The sequence below is a fragment of the Triticum aestivum genome, chromosome 1A (genome assembly GCF_018294505.1).
Source record: "Triticum aestivum cultivar Chinese Spring chromosome 1A, IWGSC CS RefSeq v2.1, whole genome shotgun sequence".
In the NCBI taxonomy this organism is placed as follows: Eukaryota; Viridiplantae; Streptophyta; class Magnoliopsida; order Poales; family Poaceae; genus Triticum; species Triticum aestivum.
Window position 1 is genome coordinate 498,687,285 of NC_057794.1, and position 19,334 is coordinate 498,706,618.

The window sequence follows — 19,334 nt, forward strand, 5'->3', positions numbered from 1 at the left end:
ATTCATCAAGAAGGTGATTTTTTGTTTTGGCTTTCCGCACATCATTATAACAGATAATGGTACTAATCTGTCTGAAGGTGCTATGAAAGAATTTTGTCAACAAGAGTATATTCGACTTGACGTCTCCTCTGTGGCTCACCCCCAGTCCAATGGTCAAGCGGAACGGGCTAATCAAGAAATTTTGCGAGGTATTAAGCCCTGGCTTATGGTTCCTTTGCAAAGAACGCCGGGTTGTTGGGTGGAAGAGTTACCCTCAGTGTTATGGAGCATCAATACAACCCCTAACAGATCTACAAGTTACACACCTTTCTTCATGGTTTATGGAGCAGAGGTGGTTCTACCAAGTGACATCCGTCACAATTCACCCCGGGTAGCGGCTTACGTTGAAGCTGACAATGAAAAAGCACGTCAAGACGCACTTGACCTTTTAGATGAGGAGCGTGATATTGCGGCGGCTCGTTCGGTGATTTACCAGAAAGATCTGCGTCGTTATCACAATCGCCGGGTTAAAACCAGAACCTTTCAAGAAGGCGATTTGGTGCTCCGGCACATCCAAGATCAAACGGATATGCATAAACTATCACCGTGGGAAGGACCTTTTGTGGTCGGCAAGAATCTGCATAATGGGTCATATTACCTTATCGATGTTCAAGACCACAAGGACTCACGCACATCGTAGGAGGAGACTCGTTGGCCGTGTAACGTTGCTCATCTTCGGCCTTACTATACTTGAGCCACCAGCTCTCATGATGTACATAATCTAATGGTGTATATATTATAGACAGTATAATAAAGCCGGCATCCCTGATAACTCAGGGCCTCTGTGGTTTCACTTTTTTGAAGCTGAGTCTTTATCATCTTCTTACATGTTCATTTAAGAGGCTTGACGCCCAAATTGTAGGGACCAACGAGAGTTGGATGCGCAGCACAGCTCAAACATAGGTCCCTAACAAGCACAATTTGTCAGTATGTCACTTGGGGGCTTCCTGTTCAAACATAGGCGTATTCGACCAAAGAGAACATAACCTTTCCGGGTCATCCTACCTGTAGCCAGCTGCTTCAACTCCATCAGGTCATCCTGATTGACCCGTCGAACTCTTAACAATCAGTCTTTACGGTGTATTCAACCAAGATCTGAGCTCGTTAAGGTTAAAACGTCGGTTTTTCACGTGAGTTTACGGCATACAGATAGTCAGGATAGATCCAGGCTTCATAAGTCGCCTTCCTTGAAACTTGTATAAATTGACCCGTGATGTATGCTGTTACTCTGACCCCGCGTACTCCTGATAAGTCTATAAAGCAAGATACGACTTTATCTGGGTTCAAATGTCGATTGGGTACTGTGAGTTAGGCTCACGGATAGCACGTACCTTCCAGTGGCTCCGACTAGTTTCATTGAAGAAGACACTTTGGTTTGGCGGCCCGGAAAAGCCTTGAATTTTTTGCTTTCTTTTCTTTATACGACTTCTTTTTTGCCATATGGTTTTTACACATCGGGTCAAGCTGCCCTATTTATGGCTCATATTTGAAGCATCTTTTGGGTTTCTACAACCCGCCAGGATGGCAGACTCTAAAGTCATCAAGAGTATCATAATATTATGTTTGGAGTTATCGTTCTACAAACTTCAAACCGGATCAAGCTGTTAAACTGGCAGTTTAAGCACATGCCACAGGTATGATATTTTATTATGTTAAACATTATGGCCAGACCAATCCTGGTTATGGACTGCTCTTCCCAGTGGCCTTTAATTGGGTATCATGACCCGCCCGGCGGTAAACCACCAAGGCACTTGTGACTTGTTTGTGTGCAGGAGAATAATCAAGTTTGATCTGCATAAATCAATATTGTCATAAGAGTAAAAGGATCATCTTTCAAATTGGCGGATCAGTAGTACTGCGTAGAATAAGAAACGTGCACGATGGCATGACAGATTCAAGTTTTTTACTACCCTATTATATGACTCCATGAGCCAAATGGGATCAAGTGTTTTTTTCCAAGAATCAAATATATAAACCGCCTGGCGGTTCACTCTTCTTGGCCTTGCTAGCTTGAGGCTTCTGGGTCATCCTTCTCCGGTTCTTCGTCCTCTTCTGCCGTCTGAAAGTTTGGTGATGACCAATCGATACCAGATAAAGCTTGAATTTTAGCATCGTCATCTATAAGATCAGACAGCTCAACTTCAAGGGCGAAAGTAAGCTTACAGATTGGGGGGATTAAGTCCATCACTCGATAAGCCAGAGTCGGCACCTTCTAGTTCTCCTTGTTATAAGCCGGATGGTATTTTGAAAGGTCTAAGTCATTAGCAATCATAGTCGCCATTGGATGAATCGCTCTCACACAAGCAGAGAAGTCCTTCTGATCAAACAGCGTACCATCCTCTTTCAAGCTTGGGTAACCAGTGGCTACCTGAGACGGGTCAAGCTCTGGTACCCATGCCTTGGCCCAGCTCAAAGCCGTCACAACACCAGCTCTCGCAGACAATCGCTTCATTTCATCCATCCTAGCAGGAAGCACAGAAAGTTTTTTCAGTACATCTATCAAAAGAGTAGGCGCCTGATTCGTTGGAGAAATTGCAGCCAGTGCATGTTGAGTTCCGGTGTACAGCTGTTCGACAAGTGTGTAGACAACTTTGAGCTTCACAAGCATGTCCTAGTTAAGGTTGCTGCTCCTGGGACCTGAAAAATCACAGATTGGTTAAATGGCGGTTTATATTATCATGACAAGAATTCACTTTTTGATGATTAGCACAGCGACTCACTAAAGATAGCAGAAACCATCTGAGAGACACGATGCTTTAAGCCAGAGAGTTCAGTGGTTTTTTTTTGACAGAAAGACTGTAAGGGAACCCCGTACAGTATAATTGGTGCAACAAATCCAAATTGCAAGTACCATGCCTTGAACCTGGGTGGGTGGGAAGGCATCAGCCCCTTCACGCCACTAGGCTATGCCTTAGTCTGCGGAGAGTTCAGTGGTTACTTCTTGAAGAGCTGCCTTAGCTTTTTTAGCTCGCTGCGTTAAAGCAGTCTTTTCTTCAGCCCAAGTGTTTTTCTCCGTCTTAAAACTGGTCTTCAGCTTTTCCGATTCAGCTATGCTAAACTGGAATTTGGCTTCAGTTTCCGGATTTTAGACTCCTGATTCGCTAGCCGGGTCTTTGCCTCATTTAGCTGTGACCCAAGTTCAGTAGTAGCAGCCTGTATGAAGCGCAGACTTGTCAAACACATTCATGGCGGATTACAAGAATATAAGTCCCAAGTCCTTTGCAAGCAACAACACTTGGCACTTGGGGGCTAATGTCTGCCAAGAATTTCTTTAAGTAAAACGGCTCTTAAAATAAATTCCCAAGCACTTTGCAAGCAAGACTACTTGGCACTTGGGGGCTAATGCATATCGCTTGTATCTTCTTAATAATGAACCGGGTGTGCTGTAAACAATCACAGTCGATTCATGAGGGCTACACAGATAAGCTCTCCTTTCTTAACTAATGATAAACAGGACCGGCACATTCATGCTGATTAAACCGGCCCTTCGGGACTACGGATGCAATGCTAAATTTGCTTAAACATCCGGTTTAATTTTAGACTGACCTTGGAGGGATTCTACGATAAGAAGCTTATGGATTATTCTAAGTCTACAGCCTATTCAATTTTATCATAACCAGTAGACTTGGGGGCTGGCAGGATGTACATAATTATTCAAAGGTGGAAGTCATACCTCGTACTTTTGGTGTATTTGTTTCGCCATATCAACTTCAAGATTACGGCTGGAGTGTACTTGGCTAAGGTAGCCACATAGTATCTCACATCTGCTCAATTGGGCATAATGAGAGACGTCAAACCTCGTCTTTCACCTTTTAATAACTTCTTGCTTAGCAGTATGCTTGGCCAAAGCTATTGGATTTCCCGGTTCTATAAGCCGGTGCTAGTGATCAGAACATCATTAGTGTGAGTCTTTGACGGCTTAAGTGGGCTTGATGATCTAGGGTTTGAAGAGTTAATACTGGTGTTGGCAGCACGGAGATCCAGAATCTAGGTGAAACATCAGGGGCAGGGTCATCTGGTTGTTTTTCAGAAACATCAGATGCAGAGACTTGATGTTCCGGTTCAACAACTTTATGATCCTCGGCTGGCTTGGAAACCCTTGTTTTCTTGCTAGGCTTTGCTTGTCCACTACACAGGTGGTGATAAGTTAGAATAAGCATAAGAGTATAAAGCAATACAGATAAAAGATAATTGTTGTTACCCAAGGGCAGTTTTAAAAGCCGATAATTCGGTTTATGATGAGTCGCCAGAGGAAGAACGGGCAATCTCCTGGTCAATTGAATCAACAGAGTTAAGTGGTAAGTAAATAAGACCCGCCGGCAGGTGAAAGAATTTAAAGTTAAAAAGAACCTCGTTTTGATGTTTTCGAGGAGCGGGAGTGTTCGGTAAGCCAGAAGACAATTCTTCACCTCCACTGGTCTGGGTCTGACATCGATTCTCATGTTGCTGTTGCTTCAGAAGAAAATGAGGATCTAAATAAGCCAAGAGGTGTGAAAAACTTACTTTCCGGGTTACTTGTCAAAGTTTCTGTCTTGGCAAAGTTTCTGAGCCGGAGGAAATAATAGTTACCTCTTCTTCAGCTGCTTGGCTGGCTCCCGTGTCATCCTGATAATAGTCAGTGCCAATAAGATGGTTGAAAAATGAGCTAAGAGAGTCAAGGGCTACCTCCGACTCAGAGGTGTCATCCAGATTAAGCAGATCAGAGGCGCTTGGTTTCTTATTTCTCTTGGTTGTCTTATTGGTGGTTTTCTTGGCGGCTTTCTTGGCGGCCCTGGCCTTCTTGGCAGCTTCATGATCATACTCCTTTTTCCAAAAGTCAGAATTAGCCTGAAAAGGTCATCAGAGGTTGACTTAATAAAGTATTTGAATAATGAGATAAAGGTAAGTAAATTCGGAGACTCACATCCGGTGGCGGGTTAAGCTTGCAGAAAGTGTTCAGACCCACTTTGATGATATCTTCTAGATCTTCATTCAGAAGGGATAACCATTTCGTTAACCACCTCGTCAGTTAAGGGCGCAGAGCTGTGGCGCAGTGGATCTTTTACACCACCAGTGTAAGTGCACATTAAGCCAGTGTGGCGACTCAAGGGTATAATCCGCCAAGAAACCCAGCACCTGACCAAATCAATGCCAGTTAACCCATTTCCTAGCAGAGCTTTAACCTTTGCAATTGTAGGAGCAATTCTTGCCCGTACGGCAGTGGTAAGTTTTTCAGGAAGATTGTGCTTTGGGTCTAGATGCTCGACACGGTAACCCGGCAGCGGGTTCTCGTCAGCCAAAGAGGTATCTTTGCAGTAAAACCACATCTAATTCCAATCCTTGGGGTGACTCGGCAGACATGCATAAGGGAAGATGGCATCTCTTCTGCGTTGAATCGAGATTTCGCAGTTCCAAGCTGGGCCCGTTCGTGAACTCATTTTGGCGGTTCAAATGAAAATATTCTCTAAAGAGATCGACGTTGCACTCCTCTTGAAGGTATACTTCGCAGAAGACTTGAAATTGCAGATATTTGACACGGAATTGGGTCCAATGTCTTGATGATGAATTTGGAAGAAGTGCATAACATCTCAGAAAAACTTAGAGCCAGGTGGTGAGAAGCCCCGGTTCATGTGATCAGTGAATACAATAACTTCGCCATCCTTTGGTTGAGGCCTTTCTTCACCAGGTTCAGGGGCACGATAATGCATAACACTCTTTGCGGGAAAGTACCCGATTTTGACAAAATCTTTGAGTGAGCCCTCGATGACGATGGAGGGAACCCAATTGCATGTATAGACTATATTTGGCGGCATTGTGAAGAGAGAAAGCCTAAAGGAAGGGAAAGTTTTGCCAGTTTAAATCAATTGGGGAAATCGCAAGTTAACAGTTACAATATATACTCAGAATGGCGGCTTAAGTGAGGACTAATGATATATGAGTAATTGTAAGCCGGACATATAAGCCGCCATGACACATACTGGTATTCAAGATCTGACGAAAGCAAAGTTTTACCAAGTATTGGGACAAATAGGTTTCACAGATTGAAGCTATAAGTTTGGATTTGCAACTATTCAGAAAAATGGAATAAAATTTGAACCTAAGGCGGCGGAAGCAGAAGAGTGGGGGTGCTCAGATGAGATCTATTGCAAAGAAGATATAGTCTGGTATCAAAAAATAAGTGCTAAAACTGCTACCGTGCGAGTTCTATGCTATTTTCAGATCAAAGTTATGCGATCTAGGACAGAGAAAGGGGAGAACGGTGATGAACACCAATGAACAGAGAAACCCTAACACAGATCTATGAGAGGAAAGACAGAGACTTACTGGCGATGGTTAAACAGTGGAGGAGCGGCGCGGTGTTTTGGTCCGTTCAGGGTGATGCAGCGGCCAGAGTCAATGAAGGAGACGAAGGTCGATGGCGGCGGAGATCGGGTGCACTGGAGCGTCGCGAGGAGGAAGAAGAAGGAGAGAAGGCAAATGGGAGAATGGAAAGTGAACCCGTCGCATACACGGGAATCGAGGAGACAAGAAAATGGATATGTGGCGGTGCGACCGCCTCGATTTTTGGAGGGTCAGTAAAGAAAAAGATTTAATTAAGATTTGGGCCGTGTGTAGTATTAATTACAGGTGATGTCGCGGCGGGTTACCGCAATTTCCGGAGATGGTGTCATGGCGGGTTACAATATTTCACAGGAAGATGAAGAAGGATTTTCCTAAGTGATGAAGATTGACATGAACAAGTTCAAATCAACCTGGGGCCTAATGTTGGGGATATAACTATTGGGTATGATCCGCCCAGGAGGGGCCGGGTTATCCCAATGGCGGTTTATCTAGACGAAGCCCATGAGTATGTGAAGGTGGCGGTTCATCTAGACGAAGCCCATGAGTATGTGAAGGTGGCGGTTCATGAAGTAGGCCTGTTAAGGGGTCCAAACCGAGAGGCGGCTTAAGGCTCGTGAGTATAAACCGCCATGTATATGTAACTTGTATTATAAGGCATGTAAGATAAGTCACCAAGCCGGACATGTTTGTATGAGCCGGTCGGAACTCTATAGGCCACAGGGCGTCAACCCATGTATATAAGGGGACGACCCGGCAGCGGCTTAGGGCAAGAAACAACAAGTCGAGTGCCAGGAAAAGCGTATTTGCTCCCTGGTAATTGACACCCTAGCAGTACCACCTCAAAATGGAGTAGGCTTTTACCTTCACCTCAAGGGGCCGAACCAGTATAAACTCTATGTGTCCTTTGTCCCGTTTAACCCCTTTAAGCTAACCTCGTTGCAATGGCTCCACAACTAAGTCCTTCTACAAGGACATCTGCCGTGACAATTCCACGACAGGAATCATGCCCCCAAATGTCTCGGAATAAAAATGGCAAGTTCATTGTAAAAACTATCTATAACTATCGATCTGATGTGGGCCCAGATAGATTTTCTAAACATCTTTGGTAAGCTAATGTTCCCCAGAAAATCAGAATCTGGCTTTGGAATGTCATTTCCACCAAAGACAACATGATCAAAAGAAAGTGGGTTGGCAACCCTTTGTATCATTTTTCCCAGAGTTTGAGAATATTCGTCATTTTGTTTTTCATTGTTCAACTACGTGTGGTATGTAGATGCATCGGTCCTAATTCTAGGCATACATGTTTCTCAAAATATTTTTTGGTGGATTCTCAGTAATTTGCCAAAAAATGGGTACCTGCTGATGGTAGGTTTAGGTGCTCTATGCTGGGCAATCTGGAAACTTCTTAGTCGGGCCTGTTTTGAGAAGAAACTTGTTGCTCCTCGGCTGAGTTTGTTTGTTATGCTTGTTCTTTCATGCACTACCGGGTAGGCAAAATGAAGGTGAACGAGTTGCACTGAAACATGGAGTGGTGGTTGTACAGACAGTGGCTTCGGAGCTCCATAATGATGGTCGTGCAGAGAGAGGAAGGGATGTCGAAATGTTGGAAGCGAGAGATGTTGAGGATGATGAAATTGGTAATACTAGTGTTGATGATGTGATGAAGGAACATGAGTTTGAAACTTGATCCCTATAGTTTGCTAATGTTGTAAAGATGGTCAACCCCCCTCCCCCCTACATGGATGATGGATTTGAGGATGTTTATCTCCCCCATGTAATATATACTGTGATGGGTTGTCATGTAGTTTCTTACTTCTATTTGTTGGTGGAGCACATGGTTGGCGACACTTTTGTTTAAGCCTTTTGTTGATTTTTTTTGTCTTTGCACTTGGATGCTTTTTGCTTGTTTTGTTCTGTTATCTTTTGATAATGGAACCAGATCCATAAAGACACACATTCACTTATATATTATGCATTGTGCTATTGATATATCATATAAAATGGCCCGCTCAAATCGCTAATAAAGACACTTGTGCCAAAGACAATAAGAATACAATAGAAATGAGGGGTATTTATTGGGGCACTTCCTCGTCCTGTACAAGGTGTGCCATACTCGAAGGCTTTAGTCAGACGGAGGCGCCTCTACCAACTTAGGTGCGTGGATCTGGGGTGCGTGTCCTTCTACACCGGCATAGTCCACCGAGATCAATGATTCAAACGCACGGCCTGGAAAGAAAACTTAAGTGTTAACCCAGAACATCAGTGGTACTTAACAACATCCAAGAACCTAAAAGAATCTACTCCCATATGCTTACTTTGTGCCAGAGAAGGGAGCTCAGACAAACTTGGACTGGGAGCCAGGTCCCTATGGTTCACTGCAACATGATTATAGAATAAGTTTAAGTACCGACCCTTGTGAGGTTAGTAAAAATATATGATGAAACAATTGTTATTCATTCAAAGAAATGATACGTAAAAACAAAATACCTGATTGAAAGCTTCCGCAGCGTATACCAAATGCAGGTAAGGAACATAGAGAGACGACAAGGAAAATGAAAACAAGGTGGCAAAATTGGCTCTTCATTTTTGTTCTTGAAGCACAGTTTGTGTGTGTGTGGCGGGGGGGGGGGGGGTGTTCCGCTTGGAGTGTCCAAGCTATCTAGATATGTGTGATGATGAACAATGGTACAATATAAGCAGTATATATACACGCGGAAGGCATGCACATTGTTATTGTTTGAAGTATCGTAGGGTGAAATCTTTCCAGGATTTGGTTCTAATAACAAGAAATCTTTCAGGATCTATTTTTTGCAAGGTTAATGATTCTTTGTTGTTATGTTCATTTACGAGGATTCCTAACTCGACCCACTGTATTTAAAAGCAAACGAGGAGCAAGATTTAGTTTTTCAAATTTGTAGTCCATCCCACTACCATCAATACAAGATATGTTGGAACGATTTGAAGATCAATGAATACGCATAAAGATTTGTTGTTTCCCAAATCTGTCATACTTAATTGTGCATGGTTCGTTCTAATGAAGTATAATGGTAAGATATTTAGGCTCATTTATGGAGGATAATGTTTATTTACAACATAGATAGTGTTTGGTCATGGAAGATGCTACTCTCTCCGTTCCCAAATACTTGTCTTTCTAGGCATTTCAAATGGACTCAACATACGGATGTATGTAGACATATTTTAAAGTGTAGATTCACTCATTTTGCGCCGTATGTAGTCACTTGTTGAAATCTCTAAAAAGACAAGTATTTAGGAACGGAGGGAGTATTTTGCAACTTAAGCGTTGTATACTACCCAATCAGTAGAAAACCGCGATGCCTATCTCTCGCTTACTGCGAGATGTACCCTTGTCTCACCTCTAGCGCTCCACTAAGTAGCCTGTAGCATCCTGGAGTGGTTGTCGCAAGCTTATATGGACAGCTTCACACGGTTTTAGAGCTTCAGTGAGTCTAATTTTTGTATATTTTTCAATCGGTTTTCTTTGTGTTTATTTTTTGTTATTTTGTTTTTTACTTTTTTCCTTAAAATTTTCAAATACATGTTGTGCTTTTTTACATGTTGTACATTTTTCGTACACAAACTAAACACTTTTTAATTACACGTTGAACATTTGTCAGATACATGTTAATGTTTCCTTGAACTGAATACATGCTGAGCATTTTGCCAAATATGCATTATAATTTTTTATATAGGTTCAATGCTTTTTTATATATTGGTTGAACATTTTCCAAAATTCACCATGAACATTTTTTTGAATACACGTAAAAACTTTTTCGTAAATAACACGGATTTTTTTAAATGTACAATTACTTCAAATGTTCAACATTTCCCAAATGCTATTGAACAATTGTAATACACTTGAACATTTTTTATACACATTTCACAAATATATTTTTGAAGTGCCGGATTTTTTAAAATGTGATGAATATTTTTTTTTGAATGATATGATTCTTTCTGCAAATTATGTGATCAGTTTTTTTACATTACATAAACATTATAATACGCATGAAATTTTTGAAATTTAATTAAGAAAATTACTAAAATGTATATTTAGAATATTGAAATATAAATGAAAAAGTAAAATAAAATATGAACGAAAACAAAGGAACGAAAGAAATTGTTTTTTGAGGCAAAGGAACGAAAGTTTTTGTGTGGGAAGGAACGAAAGAAATGAATGAAGCAAACTAACCACTCCAGAGTTGGCAGGCCCATTTAGAGGCGCTTCTAGGTTTGTAATGGGCTGGCTTATTAACTTCCACCCATTCCCGGTTTGTGGATACTTTCGGACGAATTTTTTTCTTGCGTTTTTACTCGTTTCTTATATGTTTTTTTTAGGAAATGCCAACATGGCTAGTTTTGTTTCATCTCAAATAATGACAAATCATCCAAAATAAGGCTACGGATAAAAGAGGGAGGATTGTCCGTCCACACATCCGGAGGATCAACCCTAGCCCTTCTAGCCAGCTCATGAGCCACGCGATTCGATTCACACGCACAATGCTCAAAACTAACATGGCCAAAATTATTACAAATCTCAAAGCAATCATTAAAAATAGCGGCCGCTACTGAATTAACTGCTCCTTGATTAATCTCCTTGACCAATTCTGCACAATCTGTGTGAACTAGCAGTTTATGAATACCCAAAGAATCTGCAAGTTGCAGACCCTTCTTCATAGCCATAGCTTCCGCTGTATATGCATCAATTGTTTTTTTCTTGCATTTTACTCGTTTCTTATATGTTTCTATTACATTCGAGTCATGACTCATGAGACTACAAAACCCAAATGTGGCGAACTGGGGGAAGTGATAGACTGTGTTTCCCCTAAAAAACATGTTCTATTTTATTTTCTTTAAATTTATTTTTCAAAATTAATGAAAGTTTTCAAATTCGTGACTTTTTTTAACTTTAGAATTTTTACATTTTGCATATATTTTCCCAAATTATTAAAATTTATAAAAAAATCTTGATTTTTATAAAATTCCCCGTACTCTTTTTAATAATCATGAAGGTTTTTCAAATGTGTAAAAACCTTTAAAATTTGTAAAAAATACTTGAATTTGTAATTTTCAAAATTTTCATGAATACTATGAGAATCCCTGAACAATTTTTAATACTAGTAATCATGCACGTGCGAATGCACGTATCTAAATAAAATTGATCACATTGATATAAATCTTAGACAATAATTTTAAGAACATCACTAAATAAATGTATCTTTTATTCAAAATTGATGCTTCACCCTAGAAACGCAAAGCAGATAACATTCCAATCATCTCTACTTGTGAGCCACATATCGATCAATGTTGTGTGGCCTCCTCGTTGAAGAAATCGTCGACCACATGATCTTCACTCTCCTTCAGCCAGAGTCGTTGGGCCAAACTAAATATTCACTGGACCCTCCGGCCTTCTGGTTCCAACTCATGAGTCAACTATGAAATGAATGGCCCAACTCTCTGTTCATGGAAACTTTTCTTGTGGCTGCATAGAGGCTCTAGAAAGAGAGGAACAATAACCACTTCAGATTCGTGGCACCACATATTACCATCTGGACGAAGAAATTCAAGGACCACTTCTCTCTACTTGTATTAATATTTCCAGATTTTAGAAAATAAGGAATTCTGCTACTATAGAGATCTTAGTTGGAGATAACACCATTCAAATATATTCACACAGATTTTTTGTCACGGGAATATATTCACACTGTTCACAGCAAACATCAGTAACGAACTCTTTATATTAACATTTCAAATGACTTACACAACTTCCATTATACATAGGTAAATGAAAATGGGTGTATGCCTACATGATTGGCTTACAATTCATGACTCGATTCCATTGTTTGATGCTCCATCTAGCTCTAACTCTGATGTGAGTGGACACTATTTTACAGGAATGCTCACTGGATTTGAAAAGGACAATGTTTATAATAGAGGATGAAATAGTTACATGTCAATCTCAATACAGTACTACGAAGAAAGGCAAGGATACCATCAGTAGCGTAGTACACCTGAGAGCTATCACCCGCCTTGCGACCAATAGATATAAAATATCAAAAAAATGCTAAAAAATAACATTATGCCATCTTTTTTGAAAAAGATAAATTCCATGTTGTATGTACCAATAGCTCACTATTGAGTAGGCGTACATCTTAGAGACCATATTCTTTTTCATCCTATCACAACCCCATGACCTCTCACCCACACCATATTCTGCATGTTGTGGTAGCAAAACCAGTAATATTCTGCCGAGATATAAAACCATACATGAAAGAGGTTTATTTTCACATACATGAATTCTTGCCCAAATACAAAAAAAACAAGAATTGTGTATCCAACGCAAGTTTACCTAGAGCATATACAGAATGCCATGTTACTCTTAATAACATTTTAAATGCTTGATGATACATGGTAGTAAAAACATGTTTACAACAGAACAGAGGTTACCACAATGCCGTGTCAAGAGTTTTTTTCTCGGATGGCATCTATCAAGAGAAAAATACAGTATTTGAAAACACTTCATGGATAGAAGAGTGAGAAATATGGTTGCATGTAGGGCTGCTTACTTGCACCTAAGCTCTTGAAAACAAATAATGAACCCTTTGTTTCCATAGGTCAAAGACATATTCTAGCATATAAAAAACATGTCTAGAAACTTAACATTTTACCCCAGAGTGCTATAAATATTTTGTCGATTTTCATTTGGCATAAGCAAAAAGCTATGCAAAATTAATTTTGAAATTACTAATACAATACTCCCTCCGTCCGAAAAAGCTTGTCCTTCAAATGGATGTATCTAGCACCAAGTTAGTGCTAGATACATCCATTTGATAAACAAGCTTGGGACAAGTTTTTTCGGATGGAGGGAGTATTTTATATAGGTTGTGAACAAAGCATCATGATTGTACAGTCAGGTCGTACAAAGTACGGACCAAAATTATGCGGCATCAATGAATTCAAGATATAATTCCTCTCCTCTACCAGGCTGATAATTATTTATCTGCACAAGTATGATGCAGACCCATATAATGGATATGCAAATGTAAAAAGAAGTAGCTGCTAAGTCCACTATTTAGGGATAGAGCAACTGCCATCTCTAGAGTAAAATAAAACTGTAGGATCCTCATAAACGTCTCTCGGAACAGCAACCTTTTTCTTCACTTCCTCCTCTCTTACCAGTACATTCTAAATATATGCAAGGGTAGAAAGAGATATAATTCAGCCCTGTTTACGCTGCTTCTAAAGGCATCTCTTCTTGTGTCATGCAATTTTCTCTTCCCTATCTTCTCTTCTTAATTGGCTGGACCATTAGGAGAAGCAATAATAAATTTAATCGGAATGAAGAGAAGATCAAACAAATCAATTTGAAAGATTGGAAGGAGCAGAAGGAGGGATTTCACAATCTAACTAAATCACTGTCGAATTCATTAACAACATCTTGCGCTTCCGGGCAGCTATCATCCCATCCTTCATGCGAGAAAGAAGGCCATTAACCTACAGATAAGAAAAAGTATAGGTGGTGAAAGGAGAAGATTATATTTGTCCTTACAGCAAGATCAAGAAGCACACCTGAGATGTATTTGTTTCAGCAGTTCATGAACTGAATATAGCCTCGATCGGATTTCCTGATAGTCATGAAGACAATGATCCTGGGAATAAATGATGCAAAATCCAGGAGAGAAAACTTCTACAGAAATAAACATAGTACCTGCAAGACATCTTAAAGCAAACATGCCATGAAGTTGTAAGATGGGTAAGTAATATCTAAATGAAGATGAAAATTTGCTAAGTTGAATAACATATAGAGATATTGTACGATAGACTTTGCTGATCCTGAAATCACTATCACCAACCATAGTGACCCTGGAATGGGGTTCAGAGCTGTCCAACCTAACAGTACTGCTAATTCTGCTAATTGATTTGGAGAGGACTCATTTCTCGATTCCATGTCTCTTCGTGTCCTCCTAATGTGGAGAGGACACACAAAGAGTTCCTATCAATTGATTTCTCCTTTCTTTATCGAAAAAATCAATTTATTTCTCCTGTCATGTCCACCATGTAACTCGGTGCTAATAAACAGTGAGTGTACCCTATAAATCATGGTACGTACAAAACCATAACTTTCACTCAAAAAACAGTAGCATATACCCCCAGAATGACCAGCCAATTAGTCCGTGCACAACACGCAATTGCCATCTTCTGTTTTCCATATTTCTTTGCACAAATAAATCTAGTGGCAGCATCAGCAATCCAACTGAAGCTCCCATGGAAGGTAAGCGGGCAATCCCATCACAAAATCTTCTAGTTTCCAGTTTGCAACATACACAGAATGACAGGATACACCAGCAGTCTACTAAAAACACAGGCATTAGAAAAGCAGGCAGTCAATTACATGTGCTGCGATAGTACGGGACCGTGTGGGGAAGAACTTCAGAGCTCACACTTGAGAACCTTCACCTACAGAAACTAAATACTTGATTCCATCGTGTTAGTGGCAGCAAGCAGCATGACAAAGTGACGTACATGAGGAAGAGGTTACCATAGTCCAAGTCAGGGATGCAGCCGTCGACCACATAGAGGAGGTTGATGATGAGGGCGAGGAGGAGCTTGCTGAAGCGAGACACTGGAATCTCGGTGATGCGGCCACGAGGCGGGCGAGGTCAGCTAGTCGTCCGGAGAGAGAGAGGATTGGAAGGCACGCCGCCGCCAACAAGGAGGGCTCGCGTTCGCCGCCGATCTCGCGCCTCCGCCGGCCGGCGAGTCCTGCCCGTTCGCCGCGCCTCGCTCCCTCTCCTCCTGCCGCCAAGGAGGAAGGCCGCGTCCGCCACCGATCTCGCACCTCCGTCGGCTGGTGAGTCGCGCCTCTCGCCCATCTCCTCCGAATCGATCGGCGGGGTTCCTCTCGCAGTCCGCTTCGAGGTTCCTCGCTTCTGGTGGCGAAGTAATCTAGGGGGCGTTGAGCGGAGACGCTGGTGATTGATTGCGTTGAGCGGAGCCGCCGATGATTGATTGCACTGATTGCGCTGCTTGTTTATCCGCTAGTTTTGGCGTTGCCGTGCGTCAGAGGGAGCAAAGGAGTGACGGAGCAGCGGTTTGCGAGGAGAACCAGGGCCAGGCCAGCGAGGGTTGTGCGCGGGACGTGCAAGTGAGGGTTGTGCGGTTGGCGATCGACGGATCGTGTCAAGCGAGGGGTAGGTATTTTCTTGAGGGGCGGGGCCGCGGGGGCAACGCGAGAGCGGCACCAGCGCTAATTAAGAGTGGGTAAAACATGGTTGGTGCTAAACATCCAAGGCATGTGACACGTAGGATTCAACCCTCTGGATGGATGAGATTGTCTGGTTATCCGCCTTTCGTACTTTCATAGGGGTAATAGATAAACGAACATTTTGTATTTCACCAATTCTTAAAAACTAAAAAAGGTCCTTTTTTTCCTGAGTCAGCAGTACACGAGTGAGTGAAAAAAAAAGTACGCACAGGAACGAGCCGAGCATATGAAAAAAGTGAATAAGACGAGCGAGGCCAGCGAGCGGCAGGTATCATGGGCCGGTCGATTCCTCAAAAAAATGCTAAGAAGGAGGTATGAGTTTCATACCAAAGCAATACTATCTGGCGCTATTAATGTCCCAAAAAAGAAAAACTGGCGCTGTTAGCACGAAATGAGAGCACCCTTTGTTCTGTACATGATCATCTTATAGTTAGTATTCTGGTGAGTCATAATGAGCCCAACATGGCTGCTCTTGTTGACCCAACTGAGCGTGTTTGGAAATTGAATATACAATATAACAATTACTAATATAATGCTCCGCACGGGTTGTGGAATTTATAACAATTGAATTATCAAAAATAAGATTAGTATATATGAGAATAATAGCAGAACCATTTAACCTAGAGGTGAATGGTGGGTATATGCATTTTATATTTCCTTGTGACGTCCAGGTTCAATTATTTCTTGTTGAAAACATAAAAAAAATATGAGGGCTTGTTTGTGGTGGAAAGTGAAAAATGAAATGGTTGCATGCATGCTTGATGATGGAAAAAATTGTCCCAGTTCTTCCTGAATAGCTTCCTTCAGAAGGATTTCTGCTTGCTTGGTGAATGTCTTGCTAGAAGATATAATTTCTTGGGATTGAGATTTAGTATCTTTTAGGTGTTTACGAAACTTATCCAAAAGGCTTGCATGTAGTGAAAAGCTCAAAGAAAAGTTTATTGGTTGCATGCTCCTGTTGATGTTGATGTCTTGCATTTGCATTTAAATGGGATCACTTACTTCGATATATAGGATATATATAATAAGTTAATGTTTGAATTTGTTGCACAAAATTTACACATTGGTGACGGAAAACAATATGAATTACGGCCATGATACATATTTTTTTATCGAGAACTAAGGAACTCAGGATCAATATTTGAGGACCATAACCATCTCTTCTTTCAGTGCAACTTCGGCAAACGTGTTTGCAAGTTTTTTGCAAATTGCTTGAGTGGTGGGCCCCAATATGTCAATGCATCAAATGGCTTGGGCTGCAAGGCATTGGTCATCCATTCTTCACTGAGGTGGTCTCACGGCATCATGGAATATCTCGATCTTGAGGAATGATTCTTTTTAGGAATGAAAGGTCATCTTTTGTGGCTTGGCGCCGCAGCTGCATGCATGATGACTCTGTTTTACCATAGAATTAAGTGTAAATACAAGGATAGGCTATTAACTTGGATTTCTTCCTTGCCATCGGTAGGTTCCTTGGTACATAGGTTTTCTTCCCCTTCTTCTCTATTCTTTATCCAATGTTTGTACATGCGGACACTTCTTGTACTCCGTTTGATATTTTAATACTTGATTGTGAGGCTGTTATCTTACAGTATACAGTCAAAAAAGTATATAATCCATACATATATATAGGCCGCGTTCGGCTCCTCTCCGCTCCCTGGACAATGCTCCCGGAGCGGACCAGTCTCCAGCTAATTTTTAAGGAGTGGCTAAAACCCAGCTCTACAGCTCCACGGAGGGATTCCAAACAGGGCGATAGTATCTTCAATCTTCATTATAGAATTTAGGATTGGTAAAATAAGTTTGCTTGACCAACAGTCATTTTGTAGCCACGGCTGGTTTCAAATAAGTTTTCTCTGGACAGGAAATATTTTTCATTGCTGGTGGCACATCTTTTGCCTTGTTTCAGAAAAACAATAATGCGAGTCGATCTTACTGGCCTATGGGCCCACATACACCAGGCACTGAAAGCTCCGGCGGGTGGTTGCGCAGCTTTCGGCCGTGGGAATTCAACGCGGATCATTGGCCGGCGCTAGCTACTGTGCTAGCTGGAGTGAGCGCTGGCTGGTCGACCGAGGAAGTCCGGTTCTGCTAGACTGCTTGCACCGGCCTCTTTGACACGCAATTGGGTTCAGATTTCAGATTCTACATCGGAGAATTTCAGCTAACTTTGAGAAGGGCCTTTGGTGCTAGTACAAAAGTTGGAGAGAACGTAGACAGTGAAATTGGCCTAGTGTGACTTCTTTTATAGAAGTATAGGAGTAATACAGTTTCATCCCACTTTAATAATCTTTACAAAATGCATGGTTTTATTACAGTAAAAATGAACAAAACCATACACCTCAAGAAGGATTTCGATGCACATAGACCTTCATATATATCAAAGAGAAAGTTTCCAAAAAGGAAACAAAAAAAAGAGAGAGAAGGGGGGCACATCGGAGCTGTTCTGCTCTCGGGCCCAAACAATTTCGGAAATCGAAGGAGGCAAACCGAAGGAGGCGACCCAGTCTCAGTGGCGCTACGAGGACCAGCTCCTGAGCAGCCCCGGCCTCCCGAGCATCTGGTCCAGCGCGAGCACGACGGCCATGGCCAGCGACACGTCCATGCCCGCCGGCCGCACCACCATCCGGAACACGTCCGTGCCCACCGCCTCCTTGGGCTGCACCTCCACCACCGCGCGCCGCTGCTCGTCGTACACCGCGCAGCACCGCCGCGCGTACGACCCCTCCACCTCGTACCGCGCGCCGCCCGCGCACGCCGCCACGTGCGCCGTCGACTTGCCGCCGCCGCGCATGTACTGCGGCGTGCGCTTCACCGCGTAGAGCGGCGGCGCGCGCGTCTCCTCGCCGGGGAACACCAGCCACTGGTCGCCCATGAGGCTGATGGCCTTCTTGCGGCGGACGGTGAGCACCGGCCGCCCCGCGGCGTCCATGAGCACCACCTCGGCGCGGGAGTCGGACGCGTAGATGTCCACGCGGTACACCAGGTTGCCGCTGGCGTCGAACACCGTGAACCCCCGGCAGTTGAAGAGCAGCGACTTGCGCCACACCGTCAGTGTCACCGGCTCGTCGTCGCGGGCCGCCGCCGCCGCCGCCATCCCCAGAGACGGCACGGCCAGGTTCGGGTGCACCTTCGCCATGGCCACACTGAAGACTAGACTAGATAGATCGAGGAGCAGGGAGAGGTGAGCCGAGAGCTGCTGCTGGTTGGTCTACCAAAGGGATCGGTGGAGACGAAGAATAGATGAATGGAGCTTGTTTGATTTGGTCACGGTGGTATCAGGAGTATATATACAGGGGTGGTGGACAGGAATGCCCCTGGGATAATTAGGTTGGGTGGGCAGGGTGATGTGCCTCATGGCGCTCACGTGTATGGGGGCAGGGGATGACATTAACAACTCTCTTGATTCTTGATAGTGCCATGCCACTTCGGTGAAATCCAAGATTAGTGAGTCACTTGTGACTTTTCGCATCCTCGAATCAGAGGGCCACACTTTGGTGTAAGCAACACTCCATTGGTGGGTTACTTGTGACTTTCTTCGGAACAAATTAGTGTGGGGTGAGATTTTTAGTGGGTCACTCATGACTTTTCACAGTCTCAAGTGCGGCAGTACATTTTTTTTTTCTTCTTCAGAAAAAAAATCCGGTGCGCGACCTTCCACGTGTTAGACTTAGAATGGTCGCACCGGACTAGT

At 42.6% G+C, this 19,334-nt stretch overlaps 1 protein-coding gene across 1 annotated transcript; it reads right to left on the reverse strand.

The window, feature by feature from the left end:
- Window positions 1–17,855: 17,855 nt before the first annotated feature.
- On the reverse strand, window positions 17,856–18,887 carry LOC123159798 (protein LURP-one-related 8). The gene has a single exon (XM_044577644.1). It carries the CDS (start codon window positions 18,777–18,779, stop codon window positions 18,159–18,161), a length of 621 nt encoding a protein of 206 aa, XP_044433579.1. The 5' UTR covers window positions 18,780–18,887; the 3' UTR covers window positions 17,856–18,158.
- Window positions 18,888–19,334: the final 447 nt, after the last annotated feature.